This window comes from Pecten maximus, chromosome 14 (genome assembly GCF_902652985.1).
Source record: "Pecten maximus chromosome 14, xPecMax1.1, whole genome shotgun sequence".
NCBI lineage: Eukaryota > Metazoa > Mollusca > Bivalvia > Pectinida > Pectinidae > Pecten > Pecten maximus.
Genome location: NC_047028.1, coordinates 13,792,795 through 13,814,754, shown reverse-complemented (window position 1 = coordinate 13,814,754; position 21,960 = coordinate 13,792,795). Strand labels below are relative to the sequence as shown.

The following is a 21,960-nucleotide window of genomic DNA, read 5'->3' as shown; positions in this document are numbered from 1 at the left end:
ATATTTAAGCACTCTATACGCTGTCGGTGATGTAGTATAATGAATCATATTCAACATTTCAAATAGAACCCAAAAATCATTACAAATTGTCAATGTATAAAAGCTGAATTAAAGAAAAATCTAAAATGGTTTGGAGATGTTCCCAGTGATAAATACATATTTTCCGGTCACCGTTTCCAAGGCAGTGGCCGACATTTGGCATAGAAAAAAGCTTTGAAAAAATCAACATATAGCTTAAAACATATAAAAATAATATTACTTATTCACAAACAAATACTTCGCGTAAGACCAAATTATCTAATGCGATGTTAGCATTTTTAGGTAAAAAAACATACGGTCCAATCCTGAACTCATCAGGATTTATCATTGAAATTAGCGACATTGTGATTCCCCCGAGAGTTCCGAATGAATTTGTTCGAGCGAAATTCGGCGATGACCGCTTAAGGTTCCTGTTTCACAGCACCTAAAATGTGTGGGAACACACCTAGATGTATATGTGTCTTAAAAATGTGTTCACTAAATTATTTTTTGCAGCTATCAGTACTATGTTGTTGACAATTGAACAGTCGCTATAATTTTTCAGCCTTACTAGATATATTACTATGGTTACAACCTATATTTCCAGGTCACAACAACAAAACACAACTATCGGTAAATTAGAAATCGAACAACCATTAAGGTAGATGAATATCTCGTGTACGACAGCGTAGATCATCGGCTAACAAGAGCAAAATCTTAAAAGAAATTAATTACCCTGAAATCTTTATTTGCAAGTTTTAATCTCTGTAGATGCGCAACGTTCGGTCAGTCTAACCAACCATATCATTGTTAACTACATTTTGATTACATCAACATTTCCATTCTTATTGAAGCTAAGATAATCTAAGAGTATTAGGTTTGATACTTCTGGTTTACAAACTTTTGTTCTCACAATTTATTGACCCAAATCGCCATTTCTGGTATAACATATCGTTAGGAATAAAATAATTTGCATAATATTAAAGGAAAAGCGTATTTCATACATTTATTTAACGTATTTTACATGCAAAATTGATGAGGTTGTTTAATGATATATCGTCCAGCATGGTGTCAGGATGAACATTTACGTTTTCCTTAGCCACCGACATGTCCCACTGGTCAAGGAAGATGATTTGTTAATAAGATCATGTAGCTCCTCCAATAGAACCTGTTCTACGAACATACCAATGTAGGCATATGGCTTCAACGCATGGGCATATTTCACAAGGTGAGGGCCTTTAATGAAAATTTAAACATCCGGGGACCTCTTCAGGAGCCTAGTCATAGCTACTTTTGCATTTCTCACGTGCTCCCTTAAGGCTACGTGGTCACAACACCTGGCGATATGGGCATACCAGTGGACAATAACGATGGCGGTGCTTTTGGCAGGAATTCTGTCCAGTCTGTTGGCTACAGATTTAATGGTCTTTCTGTCCGAACCCGGAGTCCCGTGGAACGGAAGCTCATGTGGTTGCCATTCAATGTCAAGTCCAAGAGTAGGGTTATAGGCGCGAGCGAACTTTTGCCATACCACATTTGATGGAATACCAGTGGAATTTTGTATTCCCAAAATGGCCGCCAGACGGAGGAACCATTGTCTAGTTGTAGAATCTCCAATAGAAATAATTTGTCTGTTTTTTAGACATGCTCGATATTTCTCCGCATTGGGATTTACTGTTGTTCGACAAATAAGGTTGTGATACTTTCCTTTATAGAGGAAACCGGATGGCACTGTGCTGTTCCATGTTAAAGCGGGATGCAAATCTGTGCATGGTGTTATAGGAACTGGGTAATCTAGATCGCCATTAGAACCTAAAACAAGGAAATCAGTTTTTGAAAGAAATACTTGAACCTTGAAAACAAAGTACTCAGAAATACTTAACATGTCCTACAGACGGACAAAGGTCTGCTGTTCCATCCAAATGATAAACCTTGCGTATGAACATGTATCTAATAGTAGATTTAACTAACTCCTGTTCTCAACGTAAAAAGGCGAGATAGTCATCAGCTGCACTAAAGAGAATAACCATAGAACGTCTATGGCAAAGGCTTTAAAAGGGGTTTTATTAATATAAAGAATAATTCATTATCTGTTTTATACATTCCATCAAAAAAGGGTAACTCGGAAAAGATAATGATAAAATAAAACAAAAACACCTACTTGGAACAATGGTCAGTTGGATCAGCTTCAGTAACACGTCCTTGTAGCTGAACAAAACGTATTCCCACATTACACCTTTAAACACGTTAATTTGTTTTATCATGTTTTCCGTAAGTTTTTAGCAAAAATAACATATTTATTTTCTTCTATCAGCGTATGCAAAAAACATGAGCGTTCATATACGTAAACTATGTCTGTTATAAGAAGAACGTGAAAATATCATACAATTGATACAAATTCAGCACTTTACAGTGAATGTATTATTTTGAATGAAAACCTGTTGTCACCAGTTCAAACGAATTCTCTAAATGATAACACTTACCCGAGTACTTTCGTTGTTTTGCGTACATGAAACAGACTTCGGCTTCCCACAGAATAAAGAAATATTGTAATTTTCCTTAGTCAGGTTACATATTCCACTGTATCTTTGGTTCAACCAAGAAGACATCGTTGGTGCACATTGAGTCATTTCGGTTTTATTATTCCCTGAAAATGTGGCGTCTATGAATTGATAAGAACCATGCTCATGTACGTAGTTGGCATATAAGCCGATTCCCTCTTTTGTGTTGGTGACGGTCACTTTGACAGTAACATTTCCGGCCCAAAACGCCACCACGTGACCTGTGTAAGTTCCGTTCATATGGTCGACCACGTGACCAGCCACAGTCGAGGTTCCTTCCGCATTTCTAAGCCAAATATTGAATAGATCGCCTCCTTGAGTCAGTGACTGGTTGTAACCATTATAAAGAGATATTCTGATCGTGAGTTGTGAACCAGCTATTAAGGGCCCTGATTTTCTGTCAAACTCTACCACAGAAAAACGAGGATCAAAAAGTTCCTTAAAATTATTTACTCGCTGTATCTGGCGATACTCAAGATAACGATCCAGTATGTTTCTGGAAATAGCCGCCATTGGAAACTTTAATGCAGTCTTGATGTTATATTTGTCCTTTGAATGTATCTTTCCGTCCTTCAACGAATGCACAGTGGAAGCTCGTCTTTCGACGATATATCCCATCAATGGTGTAGGGGAGGTTGTAGACACATTCTGTCTGGCAAAGACATAGTTGTGACACCGTGAGTAAAATGTGGTATGCATGCATTCAATTGAAAGGATCAACTGTTATGTTATGAATCAACTATTATTTGACCTTTAAACATTGAACGATAATCATCTAAAATCATTAAAAGCGACCTTGAGATCAGGATTTTTTTTAATCTCCCATTTCACATTTGCATTTCAGTGTACCATCATGCAAAATTTCCCGATTCTATATTTTTTACTGCCGATATTGGCAGACCTTCCGAAGTTTCTAAACCCATATCTGGATGTCAGTGATACTTACTGTAAGAATATGTGGCGTTCTGTACGGTCTTCCTATAATCTTTTCAGACAATACACTCTCAGTCTTATTTGGCAACAGTGACCTTGACCTTAGGAACTCTATATCAAAATATTTCAAATCTGTATCTCACCCTGTATCATCACGTTTCAAATATGTATCTCACCCTGTATCATCATGCCAAAGTCAAGACATCAACGTGTGAAATCTCGAGTTTGGCCCTTCGGCCTAAGATGATTTGTTTTGACATTTTATTCCTGGTTCTGTCTTTAGCGACAGCGACCTTGACTTTAGTAGCATACTGAAACACAATTACATATCCTCATTTTATAGTGTAACACCATGTGAAGTTTAAGAACTTTTGCCTGTTTTGATTGAGATAATCTACGGAATTGAAAGTACTGAACCTTGAGGTGAATTTGATATTGTTATTAAGGACGTTGTAGCTAGTATCCGAGAATCAGGAACGATAACTCTTTACGTTCGGAACTCCTCTAGATTATTTCTTTTGTGGGGTCATCTAAACGCTTAAATTCACTTCGATGTCAAGCGTATTTATAACGTAGACAATAACATACAGCTGTCATCCGGATGATGTAGCTGTCAGATGCAGACGACAACATGGATTCTTCCCGGAAGGATAGAGGTCTGTTTGCTGTTGGCCATGGGGTTAAGACTTCCCAAAGATCTAAAAGGAGGGCGCATTTTAAAGTAATCTCAATTATTGATGCTATTTTAAGTTTATTCATTAAATAACTGAATTATGTTTGAATGATGTTGTTGGCTTTTTTCATAACACCCAATAACAGTTGTTACGGCAGTAGCGGATCATCGGCTATAGCGGATCACTGTTTTATTTGCGCACGCGTATGTATTCGCATACTACTCGTACACGTGCATTCGCTATTTCGAATTTCGAATGGTCACCATTAGCAGATAAACAACTTAAGAAGAGGAGCAGTACAATTGATCAAGTAATAATTTTACTGTGTACTCATTTCCCCTCATGTCGCCCCAAGCTGATGCCATGTGTTGACACTAAAAATAGCTTGTAAACATAGGCCACTTTCGAATGAGAAGAGTCTACCGTAGCCTTCCTTGAATCGTCCAGTCTGTCAATTACAATCCCAAATGGTCGTTGAATTAATTATTAATTCACTTGCACAACATCAGATGCATAACTTGGTATAGGTACTTATTGTATCAGCTTCATCATGTCGTTCTGCTGACAGAGCAGACGCTCTCACGGATACAGTCATTTGCAATGTTATCACTCGCCGATTACTGTGTTAGCGGTCCAATATTGCATGCTGAATAAGAAATTCCAAGTGGTGTTCATCCAAGCTAATTACACTACACTCTATGTAGACCAAAACTAATAAAGTACCATCAATCGCCATGCCCTATTAGCAGTCACTGAACCAAGTCAGTCTGAGGTGACGTAGTGCTGTGACGCAGCTGATCCAGGGGTCGTCTCAAAATTGTTTCAGTCAGTGCAATAATTGTTCAGGGAGTCGTGTTGAATTTTTAAAGTTTAAACGAAGAAAAACTATTATAATTAGGTTTTTTAAACGTTAGATACCCATGTTCGCTAAAAATCCAAATGAAACTGACTAGGTTAAATGGACTAATCAATAAAAACCTGTGCCAAAGTCCATAACATTAAAACATGCAACATTTTTTTTCCAGAGATGACAGAAGAGTGTATGCAGCTCTGTATTAAAGAATAAATGAAAATATCTACAATGCCTAAGTTTAGTCTATAAATTATTCCTCTCACTAGTGTCGAAAACAATACATTATACAAATGTATTCGGTGGATATTTCAATTCAACATGTTTTGCTCTTTATTATTTTTTTATTTTAAAAATACTGCAGTAGTTCATTGAAAAGAGAGGCCTATATAACAATACTGTCTCTGATGAAAATTAACAGCAATAAAAAAATTAAAGGTATAGAATTCAAACTGGAATGAAAATATATAAGGGCTGTTTTTTATACTCCAACATGTTTTAAGGTTTAAAACACTTTTATGGTTAAGCGTTTTTTATGGCTTGGTTTTAACCACTCGGTTAAATGGTTAAAGAGTTCCTCAACCGCGATTAAAAGCATGTTTGAGATCGATTCAAGATGGTGGAGCAAGTGCTGCTGCAAGCTGTAGAGCTGACAGGCAAGGGAGGAGACTTTCAAATGTTGATTTCTCTAAACGAAAGTGAGACTGAAAGTCGGACAAAGACTAAAGATTGTTGATTTCTTCATAATAACCCTTTGGTCTGATAGGACCTTCATGTTCTCGAGGGTTTGTTTGCAACGATGACAGTAACTGAGCATTTAAAATGAAGTTGATATGGAGTATCACTTCGGCATGATTTCATTATATTAAAACATTTCTGAAAAATGCTGTTGTTATCTTTGTACATCTCATTTTTCAGACAGTATATGTTCAAGTTACAGTAATGTGCCAAAAGTATTCGGTCACGTCATATTTTCACTTTATATTTAATGCATTTTGAAAAATTTTCAATAAATTTTTATGACTTCGTTTTTAAATGTATTTTCTTGAAATTCCATACACTAGTAGACTGGACAATTGTTAGCTCATTCACCTGATATTTTTTACATACTTTTCCGCTACTTAATTTTCCAAAAATAGATAAATATAAGCATGTTGCCCGAAATGTGAAGTCACTAAATGCTCTCTAAAATATTCTTACTTAATGATTTCATTGCTAATTTTTAAAAATCTTAAACATTCAATATCTCTTGATATTAGCTACAGAAATTTATATATGCAAATATTGTAGCTAGTGAAGTTGTTGTTTTAACACCATTTTGTTCAACCAATGCGTTTTTTAAAACCCTTGAACATGTTTATGTTTAATAGCTTAAACATATTATAGGTTATTTCAAACCATAAACATGTTCGAGTAAAACAAAAACAGGCCTATAAAATTCTTAGTTTCATGTGAACTAAATTTTAATTTCTATTCTAAAATGTGAAAGAAACTCTGCCGATTTGTAATTATTATATCACTTTGTTTTCATTCGCAGAGTTAAACAGGAAAATGTGAGAAAATTGATAATAGAACAGTCTAACGACTAGACTATCCGTCATGTACGGCTCGGTATTTTTTCCACGGATGACACTCAATTTCCATGTATTTAATTTGGATAAAAGATACAATCAGTGTTTCCTGCTTACAATTTTGACTTGTTTTGATGGAATACACATTACCGATATCGTAAAGATAGATCTACTAGTTATAAAATGGTATTCCCCATAAAATATATCTAACATTAACATCGGTGACGTCGTCGACATAAAGTTGAATAACGCTAAATCGTCCTGGGAAATGACGTTAAAGTTGTTAGTTGTAAAGAGCCATCTTTTTGAGTTGTTATGCACCTACTGTTTAGTATATTCAGAACAAAAGCTTCGATTTAATATTAGACGGGGGTCTATTGGCATCCGAAAATTGCTGTTTTGAGACATCCCAGCAAACTTCACTCGTAACCAGGGGCCCGCAAGGGGACGTGATCCGTTATAGACGTACTGATCCGCTATAGCCGACAATTCGGTAGGTCTTGTTTTGCTTGTTTCATTTCGTGTGTTCAATTCTATTCAGATCTTTTGGTATCACAAGAAAGGTAATTAAATTTGTGATCCGCTACTGCCGCAACAACTGTACTATACTGAAACATTTAAATTATGTACTCGGGGTTCATTTTGGAGGGGGCCATATGGGGCCATTGGCCATCAAATTTACTGAATGGCCCACATGATTAGGAAAAATCTTTAAATTTTCTTATGTAATGACCCACACATGATATTAGTTTTCTTGAAAATCAGCTAAATTTAATGGCCAATCAATTTGATAAACCAAAATGATCCCTGTGTACTGATGTTTCCAGTATATGACGTCATAGAATAGACAGATGTACCAAAATTGGAGTGAAGTATTTAGGGGGGGTGGGGTAAGAAAATGTCACATATTTCAAAAACTGACCATAGAAAGTTTCAGTAAAAAATCATGGCTATGCAGTAAAATTGATGACATATCCTGTTAGTTTTTTGAGAAAATTAAATGACACAATTATTTTACAAACATTTTTGAAATCAGAAATAATCATAAAAAATGACCATATAAAATAGAATCATGATAACGAAATCTGCGGCTTCACATGCTATTATTATTATAATAAGCATCTAATACATAATAAAATGTGATATATACATTCACTAGAGGTTAATCAAGATACAGAAGCATTCATTTTATATTCAAAAGTAAAAACATTGAACTTGTTGCCATTTTAAATGCATTAGGTGCATTTGGGTTTTGTCCACAAAGAGGACCAGAGGTGTATACTTATAGGGGGTCTAAAGGGGGGGGGGGGGGGGGGGGGGGGGGGGGGGGGGGGGGTCTAAAAAAAATTTAACCACACAAAGTTTTTCTTCATTTAGGCAGTGATACATAATTATCTCCTGAGCAAATAACCAAAATTTCAGAAAAATTGAATGTCAGGAATTTTTTAGCCTCACTAGCTCCAACCCCCTTAAGTTAAATTATAAATGCTGGCTTGCTGTCGTTGTTATAACACACCAGCTTAAACTTCAAATAAATTAGCTAAATGTATAGAAAATAACTTCAGTCATTTTAGTTATGCATTAAAACAATATTATATCACAGCTAATTTGAATAATAGTTCAAAAAGTCTTTTCTTTAATTCAAACTTTTGAAGTTTAAAACAGTTTTTAAATTATTTACAGTTCGCAGGTGGCATGCTTACATTTATTTGCCTAAACATATAAAGCAATGATGTCATATCAAATTCCCATTTATATATCAAACAAAATTACCTTCTCATAGAAATTGAATTTTTATTACTGGTCGATGTTTACCTTACCTGATGGCAACATTGTTATCTGTCGGCAACTGTTAAACAGAATATTAAGAGTGAGGCTGATGGCCCATTTATCTGTTGTACAACAGGTAAAGTTACACAGGATACTTACCACTGTAGTTGCATACATGATCCCTCGTGAGGACAGTTTTATTTTTATTTTTATTCCGAATACTTTTATATTCACAATGTTGCCATTCTGTGTTGTGTATTACTGTCTCTATGTCTACGTCTATGACGTCATAATATGACGTCATAATCATCTATTTTGAAAATAAAAAATAAAATCATTCTGAAGAGTCGAAAGCGCTAACGGAGAGTTGGTTTTTTATTTTACTTTTATAATTCGTCCGTAAGGATAAAAACAATTTATTATCTATATATATATATATATATTCATATATATAGGATATTGAATGGTTTCCCCTTTGAATATAACATGTTTCACAAGTATGACAGAATATAGATATTTTCACACGTGTATTCACAGGAGTGAAAATATCGAAATATTCTGTCATACGAATGAAAATATGTTGGTTTCGACGGGAAACATTTCAATTTTCATTTTATTGCATTTTGATGGTAAAAAGCAAAATCAGAAGCAACGAAAAATTAATTATGTCAAAAAGTGCGGGAATCCCTAACAAAATCATGAAGTCGTCTCTTTGTGATGTTACTCCACGTCAATTTGACGGCGCCATTTTGAAAGTTCAGCTGTTATTGGAGAATCTGTAGATGAACAGCTAACGTCAAGTATTTTGTCAAAAACTAGTCTGAATATTTCAGAAATACAGCAAAACAAACGTGTATCTATCTTCGCACCGATTGGCAAAATCGGCAAGTTTTAATAAGGTTCGCTCTGATTGGTAAAAAAAAACTAATATTTTCACAAGAAAACTTATAATTCCTATGCAAAACCATACATTTTCATAGCTAATCACTGCAGTAAAATGCAATTTTAACAGTTTGATAAATTTCTATTTTTCACTGGCAAAAATGCAATAAATTGTTATACTTAATGAATGAGGACATACTTATTTCACTAAGTTTCACTAAGCTTTTGCATGAATTGGCACTGCTGAAACAAAATAATTTTTAAGTCAATGATTAAAAGTGAAAAGAAAAAACACGTATGAAATTATGTTTACATCTTTATTTTTAAGAAAAATAATGTATATTGCTATAAAAGACTTCTTATGCATAAAAAAAATTGTCACATTGTTTCGATTTTTGTCAATTGAATACGATAAATGAGATGCTGCCTTTTACGAAACTGCAAACATGTCATCAGAAATATTACTTCTGGAAATATTCAATAAGTATACAGAGTATTAAAAAGAATACATGTCGCCTATCTCCTTAAATAATAGCAGCAGTGATCGTTTATGATTGTATAACATTTGATCAAACATCCTTATGGAATGAAGCCGCTACATCACTTACAAATTTTGGCATTACTTACATACGTACATTCATACAAAACGGACGGAGAGGAAACCACATTTCCCTCGATTTCACTTGGAACGGGACTAAAACCATATCTAACTATCAACAAGTTTATGAAAATAAAAATTATGCTTTTAACTGCCAACATTTTTCTCAATGTTTTAAAAGTACTTTCATATTCTCCGATATATTTTTGTGGAAAAATGGAAAACGATGTTCTTAAACTTCTAATTTGATATCAATCTCGTGATTTACTTAAATATTTTCAGAAAGAAATTTTCAATAACAATACATCGCAAACGATCACAGACCAAAGTGCATCTGGTTTCTTCATAACTCGAACTTGAAAGATAAAACCGCTCTTCAACAGAACAATCGTTGCTGATTACATTTAAGCTTTTACCATGCTTCTACCATGCTTCCAAGAAATAACTAGTAGTACTGTAATCGAAATTGCGAGATTAACTGCTATGGTCATTTAAGGATGGCTATTCTACTACGAGAGGTGCATGCGTCGTGTGTATCTGTATGTTTTGGGATGCTGCAGTATCTGAGTGTCTCACTTCTTGTAATGGCGACTTGATATATAGTGCTAGCTAGTATACTGCCTAAGACACAGCAGGATATCTCATCCTATCAAACCATATTGACATCGGGCGAACCAGCCGTCCCAATCCATCCAAAAAGGAGGGGCAAGTGAAAGATAATTAGTTGTTCTGTAATCAAGATCACGCGTGATTGATATTATATATTTAAATATATATTTTAAAACCAAGACCAAGAGTGATTGAGAAAATATAAAAAAAAATGTTTCTGTAATCAATATAAAGAGAGACTTGAAAAGTATTTAAAAAATGGTTCTGTATTACGAGATTACGAGACTGGAGAAATATAACTAATTGCTCTGTAATCAAGATCGCGAGTGATTGGGAAAATATAATAAATGATTCTTAAATCAAGATCACGAGAGATTGGGAAAATACAAAAAAAAAATAGTTCTGTCATCAAGATCAAGAGAGACTGAGAAAATATAACTTATTGTTCTGTAATTAAGACCACGAGTGATTGGGAAATGTAACTGATGATTTTTTCATCGAGATCACATGTGATCGAGAAGTACTGTATAAAAAAACAGGTTATTTTATCGAGATCACGAGTGATTGGGGAAATATAACTGTAACGTAGGTTTCGCCAACCCACTCGGCCACCGCGGCCCCTAGGTTTCGAGCAATTGGGGAAATATAAATATACATATTCAAAATTAAATGTCATATAAACATAGCTTATTCATCCATTTACTTCCATTCTTACTTTGTAACACAACATTAGGTATATGTACATTGCTGAGATTGGCTTTCCAATAATGTATCTAGACAACACAACCAAATTGTAGATGCTACTCTAATCATAACTCGTAATATTAGAATAGCTTACTATCTACTACACTCTTAATAAAGACAAACAATAGGATGAGAGGCATTTCAAATCGACAAAAAAACGCAGAACAAAACAATTCAATCAAAACACAACTCAAAAAATCAACACAAAACTATCGACAAGTTGTTTCAGTCGTGGCCACTTGCTAAACAGACGAAAGATTATGCATTAAAAACCCTAATATTCATTAACTAACGGTAGGACAAGAAAACAGTAAAATATTATTTAATTTAACGATTATATATATTAAAATGCAATGCATATAATTAGGGATGTAGGTATGCATTATGATTGCATAAAATTTTAATGAAAGACGAGTGGAGTATGAAAGCCCCCCGGTGTTTGAGGACATTTACTGTATAGGGGCTTGAAACCTGTCAATCCTTATATTTAGAAATTGTGTACATATACATGTATATAATTAATATATATACATACATATTTGTGATGTCTAAGTAAATGAATTAATTGAACAAAGAAATATTCAGATAACTTTTCTCTTATCATACTATATAGGATGCAGTTTAATTCGCTCTACTCAACCTAACACTGTATCTGAAATAAAAGATGCAAGCATTGTGTATGTTTTGTTTTGTACAACCCATTGAAGGTGGCAAACAACCAAAGTAGTTTGTCGTAACCTGCATTTGAAAAGTGGTAAGGTTCAGATCATGTGTTAAATGTTCGTTTGAAATTAAAATTTGAATTTTATTTTACGCTTTGAATTCTTTGTGTTATTGCACCTCCCCGTTCTAATTTGGATATTTACACGAAAAATTTATTAGGTTATTTAATGATATATCGTCCAAAATATCGTAAGGATGAATATTGATATTTTCTGCGGCTATCGACATGTCCCACTGTTCAAGGTAGATGATTCTGTCACTTAAATTATCAAACTCTTCCCGTAAAACTTGTTCCACGAACATACCTATATAAGCATACGGCTTTATAGCGTTGTGATATGTTATGAGATGAGGACCTTTAATGAAGATTTGAACATCCGGTGACCTTTTCAGAAGCCTCATTATGGACGTTTTTGCATTTCGCACATGCTCTCGTAAGGCTACGTGGTCACAACACCTGGCGATATGGGCGTACCAGTGGATAATAATGATGGCGGTGCTTTTACCAGGAATTCTGTCAAGCCTATAGGCTACAGATTTAATGTTCTTTCTGTTCGAACCCGGAGTCCCGTGGAACGGAAGCTCATGTGGTTGCCATTCAATGTCAAGTCCAAGTGTATGGTTAAAGGCATGAGCGAAATTATGCCATTTAACATATGATGGAATACCAGTGGAATTTTGTATTCCCAAAATGGTCACCAGACGCAGGAACCATTGTCTAGTTGTAGAATCTCCAATGGAAATAACCTGTCGGTCTCTTAGACACGCCCGATATTTCTCCCAACTCGGATCCATTGTTGTTTGGCATATCAGGTTGTGATACTTTCCACTATAGAGGAAACCGGATGGTACTGTGCTGTTCCATGTCAAAGCGGGCTGCAAAGCATTGCATGGTGTTTTAGGTACTGGATAATCTAGATCGCCATAAGAACCTAAAACGGAAATTATTGTATGAGTGAAGTCAAAAATCAAATATGATAAACATAAACGAAACAAGAGGCCCATGGGGCTTGCATCGCTCACCTGGTTGGATTAGGCCAAATGTCAAAATAATGTTCATATTCAATTTGTTCTATTTGTAAATCTCTAACAATGCTATATATGGTTATAGTGTGGTAATCCGAACTGCTTTAAAGATTAATGAATTCGAGACTCTCTAAGGTCTGAAAGACCTCAAGAATTGCTTTAAGAACATGCATTCATCACTTTATGACTAGTAGCGATTCAAAGGAATTACCTCTATTTCACCTATTGGGCCCCGCCCCTTTGGCCCCGCAGGCGTCAGAGTCACCATTTATGCAAAATATGTTCCCCTTCCCCTTCCCCCAAGGATGTTTCTGACCAAATTGGGTTCAAATCCATTCATAACTTTATGACTAGTAGCGATTTAAAGGAATTACCTCTATTTCCCCTATTGGGCCCGCCCCTTTGGCTCCTTTGGAGTCAGAGTCCCGATTTATGCTAAATCTGTTCCCGTTCCACCAAGGATGTTTCTGACCAAATTGGGTTCAAATCCATTCATAACTTTATAACAAGTAGCAATTTAAAGGAATTACCTCTATTTCACCTATTGGGCCCCGCCCCTTTGGCCCCGCAGGCGTCAGAGTCACCATTTATGCAAAATCTGTTCTTCTTCCCCCAAGGATGTTTCTGATCAAATTGGGTTCAAATTCATTCATAACGTTATGACAAGTAGCGATTCAAAGGAATTACCTCTATCTCACCTATTGGGCCCCGCCCTTTCGGCCCCTCGGGGGTCAGAGTCACCATTTATGCAAAATCTGTTTCCCTTCCCCCAAGAATGTTTCTGACCAAATTGGGTTCAAATCCATTCATAACTTTATGACTAGTAGCGATTTAAAGAATTACCTCTATTTCCCCTATTGGGCCCCGCCCCTTTGGCCCCTCTGGGGTCAGAGTCACCATTTATGCAAAATCTGTTCCCCTTCCCCCAAGAATGTTTCTGACCAAATTGGGCTCAAATCCATTCATAACTTTATGACTAGTAGCGATTTAAAGGAATTACCTCTATTTCCCCTATTGGGCCCCGCCCCTTTGGCCCCTCTGGGGTCAGAGTCACCATTTATGCAAAATCTGTTCCCCTTCCCCCAAGGATGTTTCTGACCAAGCAAAAACGAAATAATGTAGTGTAGATATAATCCTATGAAGTTAAAAGTACATTTGACTTAGCTTAATGGGGAAAAAAACAATTAAACCCAAGAAACAATTGAGAAATGTAGAGAAAATTACGTCATGTGCCATGATCTTTTGTTCATTCCAAATGACACGTCATGTTTACATTTAATATCAAAATTAATACTGTCTTGTTTTCAACGTGAAAACCAGAAGTTACGCAGGAAATAATCAGAGTAAAATCCCTCAACAGAAGTTGTGCGGTTAATAATCAGAGTGAAAGATCTCAACAGAAGTTGTGTGGTTAATCATCAAAGTAAAAGATCTCAACGGAAGTTGCGTGGTTAATAAGCTAAGTGAAATACCTCAACATAAGTTCTTTTGGCACGGTCAACAATCAGATTGAAACCACTCAAAAGAAGTTACACGGTCAATAATCAGAGTGAAATCCCTCAACCGAGTTGTGTGGTTATTAATAATGAGAGTGAATTCCCTCAATAGAAGTTGCGTGGTTAATAATCAGAGTACAGTCCATCAACAGAAGTTACGCGTTAAAGAATCAGAAAATGAAGCAAGATAATCATATCATTATGATTGATTTACCACCTACTTGGAACAATAGTCAGTTGTATTTCTTTCAATAACACATCCTTGTAGCTGGGGAAAAAAACATTCTTACATTACATCTTATTTTCTAACCTTTTATTCTAGCTAAAAAATTATATTGTTACTATGTTACTTAATTATTGGTATAATAATACAGCAAAAATTTTCATTTAATTGTAATTGTAATTGTTTAAATTTCATTTCAGATCAAGCTACTATGTAGCATTTATTTAACTCTTCAAGTCTACACAAATGTTTCTACACAAGAAATGTTTTTTTTTTTAATAAATGTGTATTACTATATGATTAGTTTTTAAATTTGAAGAATATTGTTGCAATATTAATTTACATTCTCTATATATTATAATCTGTGTTAATTAGTTCTGTGTTTACCGAAGTATTTTCTCTACATTTCCATCAAAATACAGTGAATCATCCCAGCCATATTTTTCCCAGTTCCTACACGAAACGGACCTCGGCTTCCCACAGAATAAAGAAATATTGTAATTTTCCTTAGTCAGGTTACAGAATCCTCCGTATCTTTGGTTCAACCAAGAAGACATCGTTGGTGCACATTGAGTCATTTCAGTTTTCTTGTTCTCAGAAAATGTTGCATTAATAAACTTGTAAGACCCATGCTCGTGTACGTAATTGGTATATAAGCCGATTCCCTCTTTCGTGTTTGTGACGGTAAGTTTTACAGCGACATCTCCGGCCCAAAACGCCATCACGTGACCTGTGTAAGAACCGTTCATATGGTCGACTACGTCACCAGCCACAATCGAGGTTCCTTCCGTATTCCGAAGCCAAATATTGAGTAGATCGCCTCCTTGAGTCAGTGACTGGTTATAGCCATTATAAAGAGATATTCTGATCGTGAGTTGTGAACCAGCTGTTAAGGACCCTGATTTTCTGTCAAGCTCTACCACAGAAAAGCGAGGATCATAAAGCTCCTTAAAATCATCAACTCGCTGTATCTGGCGGTACTCAGGATAGCGATCCAGGATGTTTCTTGAAATAGCCGCCCTTGGGAATTTCAAGGCAGTCTTGATAGCAGTTTTGTATTTAGAATGCATCTTATCGTCTTTTAACGAAGGCACATTGGTGGCTCGTCTTTCGGTTATGGTCACTGTCCGTGAGCTGAACGGGACAAAATGTCAAATAAAAAAAAAGTCATTATACACAATGATATTCTAAATTATCGGGTTTGAGAAATGGAACCCGGCCATCAAATTTCAGTTGTTAATTGTCATTTGTTATATTTTTGATGGGTGTCATCCAAAATGCTTTCGTTTCTCAATATTTGCATGTGGTATAGTAGTATTAACATGTACAGTATGCGCAAGTATTCTTTGCTAGGTCATTAGCTCCCCAATCGAACATATCATTTTTTATATCGTGGCTAGTTAAAATAAGTAGATAAAATACATACAGAATAGCGCCTTTATTTAGTAACGTGAGCACAAATTAATTTTCACAATAAAGGGGAAATCAGAAACATGTATAAATGTAAATTTTATCTTGTCATTTATTCTGTCTGTTGATACTCTGCAGCTTATGCTGAACAATTGGCGTATTCAATTAACAGACTCTGGAACCGAAGACTGGTTTTCGGGAAGCTTGTACTTTTGAATTATATAGTTCAATGGTGTGTTGTATTGAAGTGATTCGTTGCTTTCAATCTACTTTTTAGTAACCAAGTTAGAAACGAAAAGTGGATCTACTTTGTAGCTACCAAGTTGGAAACGAAAAGTGAATCTAATAGATTTAATACCATAGTAAATGACCGCTTACAGAAACAATTTGACCAAAACCAGGTAGCAACCTTTGTAAATGTTTCAGTGTCAATTTAGAAGATTGATAAATGACTTTGAAATCATTTGTATGTATTTTACAAGTGGTGTGTTAATTTTTCGTATTGGCTGAAAAATTAAAGACTCAAAACCACAAGTGAGGTTAATGTCTGTCTGCTAAATAAACAGTAATTTTGCACAATGATATGTTAGTTAAAAGTCTTTGATTGTGGAAAACGAACATAAAATATCATGTTGGTAATTGTCATGTGTTATAACATAAATGCGTGTCGTCTTAAATCCTTTCATTTCTAAATCTTTCCATGTGGCAATATATATATATATATATATATGTACACTTTGCAGTAGCAATTTTTGCCTGGTCATTAGATGCCCAGTTCAAAATGAAAAAAAAAGAAAATTCTGGATGACGTGGTTAGTTCAAGGTATACTAAACAACCATATAGCACATACAGTAACAACATGATCATTAATTAACATTTACAAAAAATGTCCAAATAATATAATTGAATCTAATAGATTTGATATCACAGTAAAGGACATGTTAAAGGAACAATTGAATTTTACCCACGAACCAACTTAAACCAGGTGTTAGATGTAGCAAACTTAGGGAAAACTTATGACATATATCTAAAAAAAATTCAAAAGGTCCAGGGGGTGCGTGACTTACTTAGTGTTGCCCATCAGAGGTTTAGGACAGAGTTCACATTTTTTATCCCAGAAACTATCAAAATAATACAAAATGCTGTCAAATGGTCGTATATATGCTGCAAATTATGAGCTCAAATGTGTTGTGGGTAAAACATTTCATTGTTCCTGTAAAAAGTCCATTCAATAAATGTCCCTGTGTCATTTTGGAGGTTTATATAAAACAAGTGACAAATGTCATAATACTTTAATGTAAAAGCTTAACAAATTCATAACTCAAAATAAAACTCTAAACTCAAAAACATATCAAACGTGTAACACATGAAGTAAACTGCCTTTCATTTTGGTCTTACCTTTTGGTGATATCGTTGTCTGTCGGGAACTGTTTGGTGAGATACTTTATATGTATAGGGATGACATCCAGGTACATTATCCTGAATGAAGAAATAAAGATGTCAATTACTATATTTATGCATTGATAACATGTACTACTTGCATGTGCGTAAATCCGCCTCGCGTACATTAGCACGTTTCAGAAATATTTTGCCTACTTGTATGCAAGTTACATGCGTGTGGTGAGTAGTGAGTGCGCTTTATTAGTTTGTGTCAGTGATAATGCGGAACTGAATACAACTACATCCTATCACATTATACGACATTATTACTAGGAACACTAATCGAGATCACAAGTGTTTAATTGGGAAATACTAAAAGGGATATTAAGCGAGAACACGAGTGATTGGGAAAATATTATTAGGGATATTAAGCGGGAACACGAGACTATAATATGTCTACGAACGACACAGAATCGTTTAATGATATGTACAGTTATAGTGATAAAGTGTCACTCCGGCCGTTACATCACAGGGACCCAAACATTTGGTAAAGTCTACATGTAACTGGACCTAGTCACGTGTGTAGTTCATTTTTCAGACCCAAAACGTCTGGGAGTGTACTATACCCACTAACACTGTAACAAAATGATCAGGTCTGTGTGGTTCCCGTTACATCCACAACAGGTCATGTGTAATGCGTTCGATTGGTTATAAATCTAACAATATGACTTTATTGCCATTGATTCCCGGTTATTAGTGATAATACATATGAATATGTGTTAAATCTTAATGAAAGATATAAATCATTTGCAATGGATGAACGACATACATATGGTTCTCCTACACATGTACTACATATATGTACCATTAAAAAACTTTAAATAAAGGGAGGTAAATCGCAATACGTACGTGACGAAGAAAATACCCATCATAGCTAAGACCACGAACACTTTAGTCAAAAGGAGTTTATCCATGATGTTGCGTCACTGTAAAAGAGTCGTTCCCTCGCGTTGATGGTGTCTTCTTGGGGTATTATTTCTGCTTGAGTATCAGGTGGTCCGACATGTAGGCAGGCAGGCAAATCCTACGGAACAACAAGTTACATCATTGAATTGGAACCTCTGTAACTCTGTTGTGATGTTATTCAAGGTGGACAGCCAAACAACACTTGCTGAGTTTGTATTTAAAAATTTAAGGGCGAGATTTGTCTCTTCTAAATGTGAGTGTTCCTCATTTTATACTTATACACATTTTAAGGAATTAAGATTTTGTTTTGTTTCTATATTTTCTTTTTCTTTCTTTCTTGTTCAAAACGTCGAATTGCTTGTGTCCCAATGATTTATACATTTAATTCTGCTTTTCTTTTAAATGTTTATAATTTTCACATTCATCAAATATTATCACGGAATGCCATATTTACGTTTACTTCCCTCGATCGGCGACAACACGCAGTTTTGACAATATTCATCAATATCTTAGTTACATACGTTAAGACTTTGTAAAACTTTCTGAAAAGGGACTTTTTAAGATGCTACTTTCATCAGAAATTCATTTTTAAGTTGTTGTTTTTTTACAGTACAAATATATTCTGTGTTGCGGAAACATCCTAACGTAAGGTTTCGCCTCGTAATCATTTCAACCAACTCAACCAGCACGGCCCTTTTTGTGTGGCCTATCTCTCGGGTATGACAAATCGGAAGTAGTCTACTTCCATTTCAAGTATCGAATGTATAAACAATCGAAGATTTCACTTATAGATTTCAAAATTGAAAACGCGAGTCTAAAAACGGTATTCGACGGGCTAGGGACATTTTTATCAACCCAAGAGATCGATGTGACTTTACAATGTCGCGTCAACTATAGTGTATTCGAGTTACCTCCCCTCGCACAAGCCAGAAAGCAAGTGTAATTGTTTGCACAGAAAATGTATATATACATTTTCTGTGCAAACAATTACACTTATATGTTTCTGGAAATAATCGGGGATAAAACATGTCATTGTGTACGATTTAAACTGTTTTTACTATAATTTATATAACTTTTTAAAATATGTCTTCAAACAATCACAAACAAATACTTGGCGGAAGAAGACATAGTGTGCTGTTCTTATTAGCTTTTTGGGGGAGGGAAATCATTTGCGGCCCCATCCTGAACTCATCGGGACTTATCGTAGAAATAAGCCACATTTTGATTCCTCCGATAGTTCCGAATGAATTTGCTCCAGCGTAATTTTGCGACGATCGCATAAGGTGGCTGTTTTACAGCACCTCATAAAAGTAATATAAACAAGCGGGTAGGTAGACAACATGCCAATGTAATTATTTGATTATGAAAGTAAAATAATGTTATGTTGTAAGCAGACCCTGAAAATTAGGATTTATCCTTGCACCAGAGCTGCGATATCGTAGTTCAAGACCACGAAGGTTTTGAGGACAACAGGCGTCGTCGTCAGAGCTACATTTAGTCGTCCCTTAGTGACACGCAAACGTAGTGTATCTTTGTATGGTTAGTAAAGTTTGGCCTAATTGGGACATGCTGTCATGTACCATTCTGATCAATGTTTGTATTTTGATATAGAAATTAAAATATTAAAGCATTTTAAAGTCTGATCAATATATTACCGAAGAGATTTACACTCGTGTTGCTACATCAGATCATATATGGGGCCAATTCATCCTGGCCGAGGTGTTAGCTGCAGACCGTGTATGAATATTAGTACTAATTAATACACTGAAAGTCATCAATGTGTGCGATCGCCGTACGACAATAAAGGCGTTCTGAAATGGTAGGAATTATGTGGACACCACGTGCCATTGCCCGTTTTTGAAAATATGTATGCCTTCAAATCTGAAAGTTTATAAACATGGCCACTCACCTTTCGATGAGACTTGTTTGTGTCTTTCAAATCGTAACTGAATACACACTGTAATAGACGTTTATATGTGTTGCTAGACAATCCATCGTGATCTTATGATAAAATATTACCACGGATCAGACCTTTGTAAAGCTATACTATTTTAAGGAGATGTGATTCATGAGTAAACATGTTACGTCAATAATCCTCGACACACATGCCATATTTTATTGTGCGAGTGTAGCAAAAGGATTGGACACAAGTCATAATCTTAACTGAGACCCTCTCTTAACAGAATATGTCCCATGGGATGGGTAAGTTATTGTTAGCTATAGGATTACAGCTGTTTAATTTAGTCTATCGGCTGTTTGTTTAACCCTATAGAATGTTGTCATATTCATTTACATAAGACAAATAACATAAGGCTAAGAATATACATTATGTATATCGTCTTCCCCGAGGATACATACATAATAATAATTTCACTGGGCAAAAATATCCCATTTCAATAATGCATATGTTACAGGAAATTGTACAGATTTTAAATGTATTTCAAACAAGAACGAAGACTCGCACACACAAAAAATCCCTAAGTTAGTGGATTACGCTAGATCTCATTTCATATAGATTAATTGAATATCATTTAACGTTATTAATTAAATATCATTTAACGTTATGACTTTATTACATCTCCCATATATGGTTACCTACCGAGACGGTCAAGGTCGACTGGTAGAACCGTGTCTATAAATCAAGTACATTGTACACTGTTTCAAAAACTACGTCCACTATGGACTAATGCAATAATAACAAGGATGGATAGTATTGCAACAGCAATACAAAGTCCCCTGCCTGAACCAGGAGTGCAGCTATTTATTTCCCATTATTTAAACTACGTGTTATACTGATCACGTATACCTTAGGATTGTCCGGACACGCCTCAACCAATGAGAAGTCGGCAGCCATTCTGAAAATTGATTTTTCGAAAAAAAAAAAAAAATGAAGGATGCACAACTACATGTTATACTGATCATGGATACCAAATTTGGTTAAAATCGGAGTAGTACTTTAGGACGAGTTGTCCGGACAAGTCTCAACCAATGAGAAGTCGGCGGCCATTTTGAAAATTGTTTTTCCGAAAGAAAAAAATGTGGGATGCACAACTACATGTTCTACTGATCATGTATACCAAGTTTCATTAAAATCGGAGTAGTACTTTAGGAGGAGTTGTCCGGACAAGCCTCAACCAATGAGAAGCCGGCAGTTATTTTGAAAAATGATTTTTTGAAAAAAAAAATGTGGGATGCACAACTTGTCTGGACAACTCCTTCTAAAGTACTACTACGATTTTAATGAATCAGTATAACATGTAGTTGTGCATCCCACATTTTTTTTTTCGAAAAACCAATTTTCAAAATGGCCGCCGACTTATCATTGGTTGAGACTTGTCCGGACAACTCCTTCTAAAGTACTACTCCGATTTTAATGAAACTTGGTATACATGATCAGTATAACATGTAGTTGTGAATCCCAATTTTTCTTTTCGAAAAAAACATTTTTCAAAATTGCCACCGGCTTCTCATTGCTTGAGGCGTGTCCGGACAACTCCTTCTAAAGTACTACTCCGATTTTAATTA

At 35.3% G+C, this 21,960-nt stretch overlaps 2 protein-coding genes across 2 annotated transcripts; both read right to left on the bottom strand.

Annotated features, from left to right (window-relative positions):
- Positions 1 to 998: 998 nt before the first annotated feature.
- LOC117341757 (NXPE family member 3-like) lies at positions 999 to 2,249 on the bottom strand. Its single transcript, XM_033903619.1, has 2 exons — positions 2,180 to 2,249; positions 999 to 1,830 (listed from the first exon to the last, which is right to left on the bottom strand). The coding sequence occupies exons 1-2, from the start codon at positions 2,247 to 2,249 to the stop codon at positions 1,268 to 1,270; spliced, it is 633 nt and encodes a 210-aa protein (XP_033759510.1). The 3' UTR covers positions 999 to 1,267.
- Positions 2,250 to 9,046: 6,797 nt separating this feature from the next.
- On the bottom strand, positions 9,047 to 18,553 carry LOC117342964 (NXPE family member 3-like). The gene is made up of 5 exons (XM_033905271.1): positions 18,379 to 18,553; positions 17,488 to 17,568; positions 15,066 to 15,812; positions 14,677 to 14,723; positions 9,047 to 12,865 (listed from the first exon to the last, which is right to left on the bottom strand). Exons 1-5 carry the CDS (start codon positions 18,441 to 18,443, stop codon positions 12,060 to 12,062), a joined length of 1,746 nt encoding a protein of 581 aa, XP_033761162.1. The 5' UTR covers positions 18,444 to 18,553; the 3' UTR covers positions 9,047 to 12,059.
- Between the last annotated feature and the right edge of the window lie 3,407 nt (positions 18,554 to 21,960).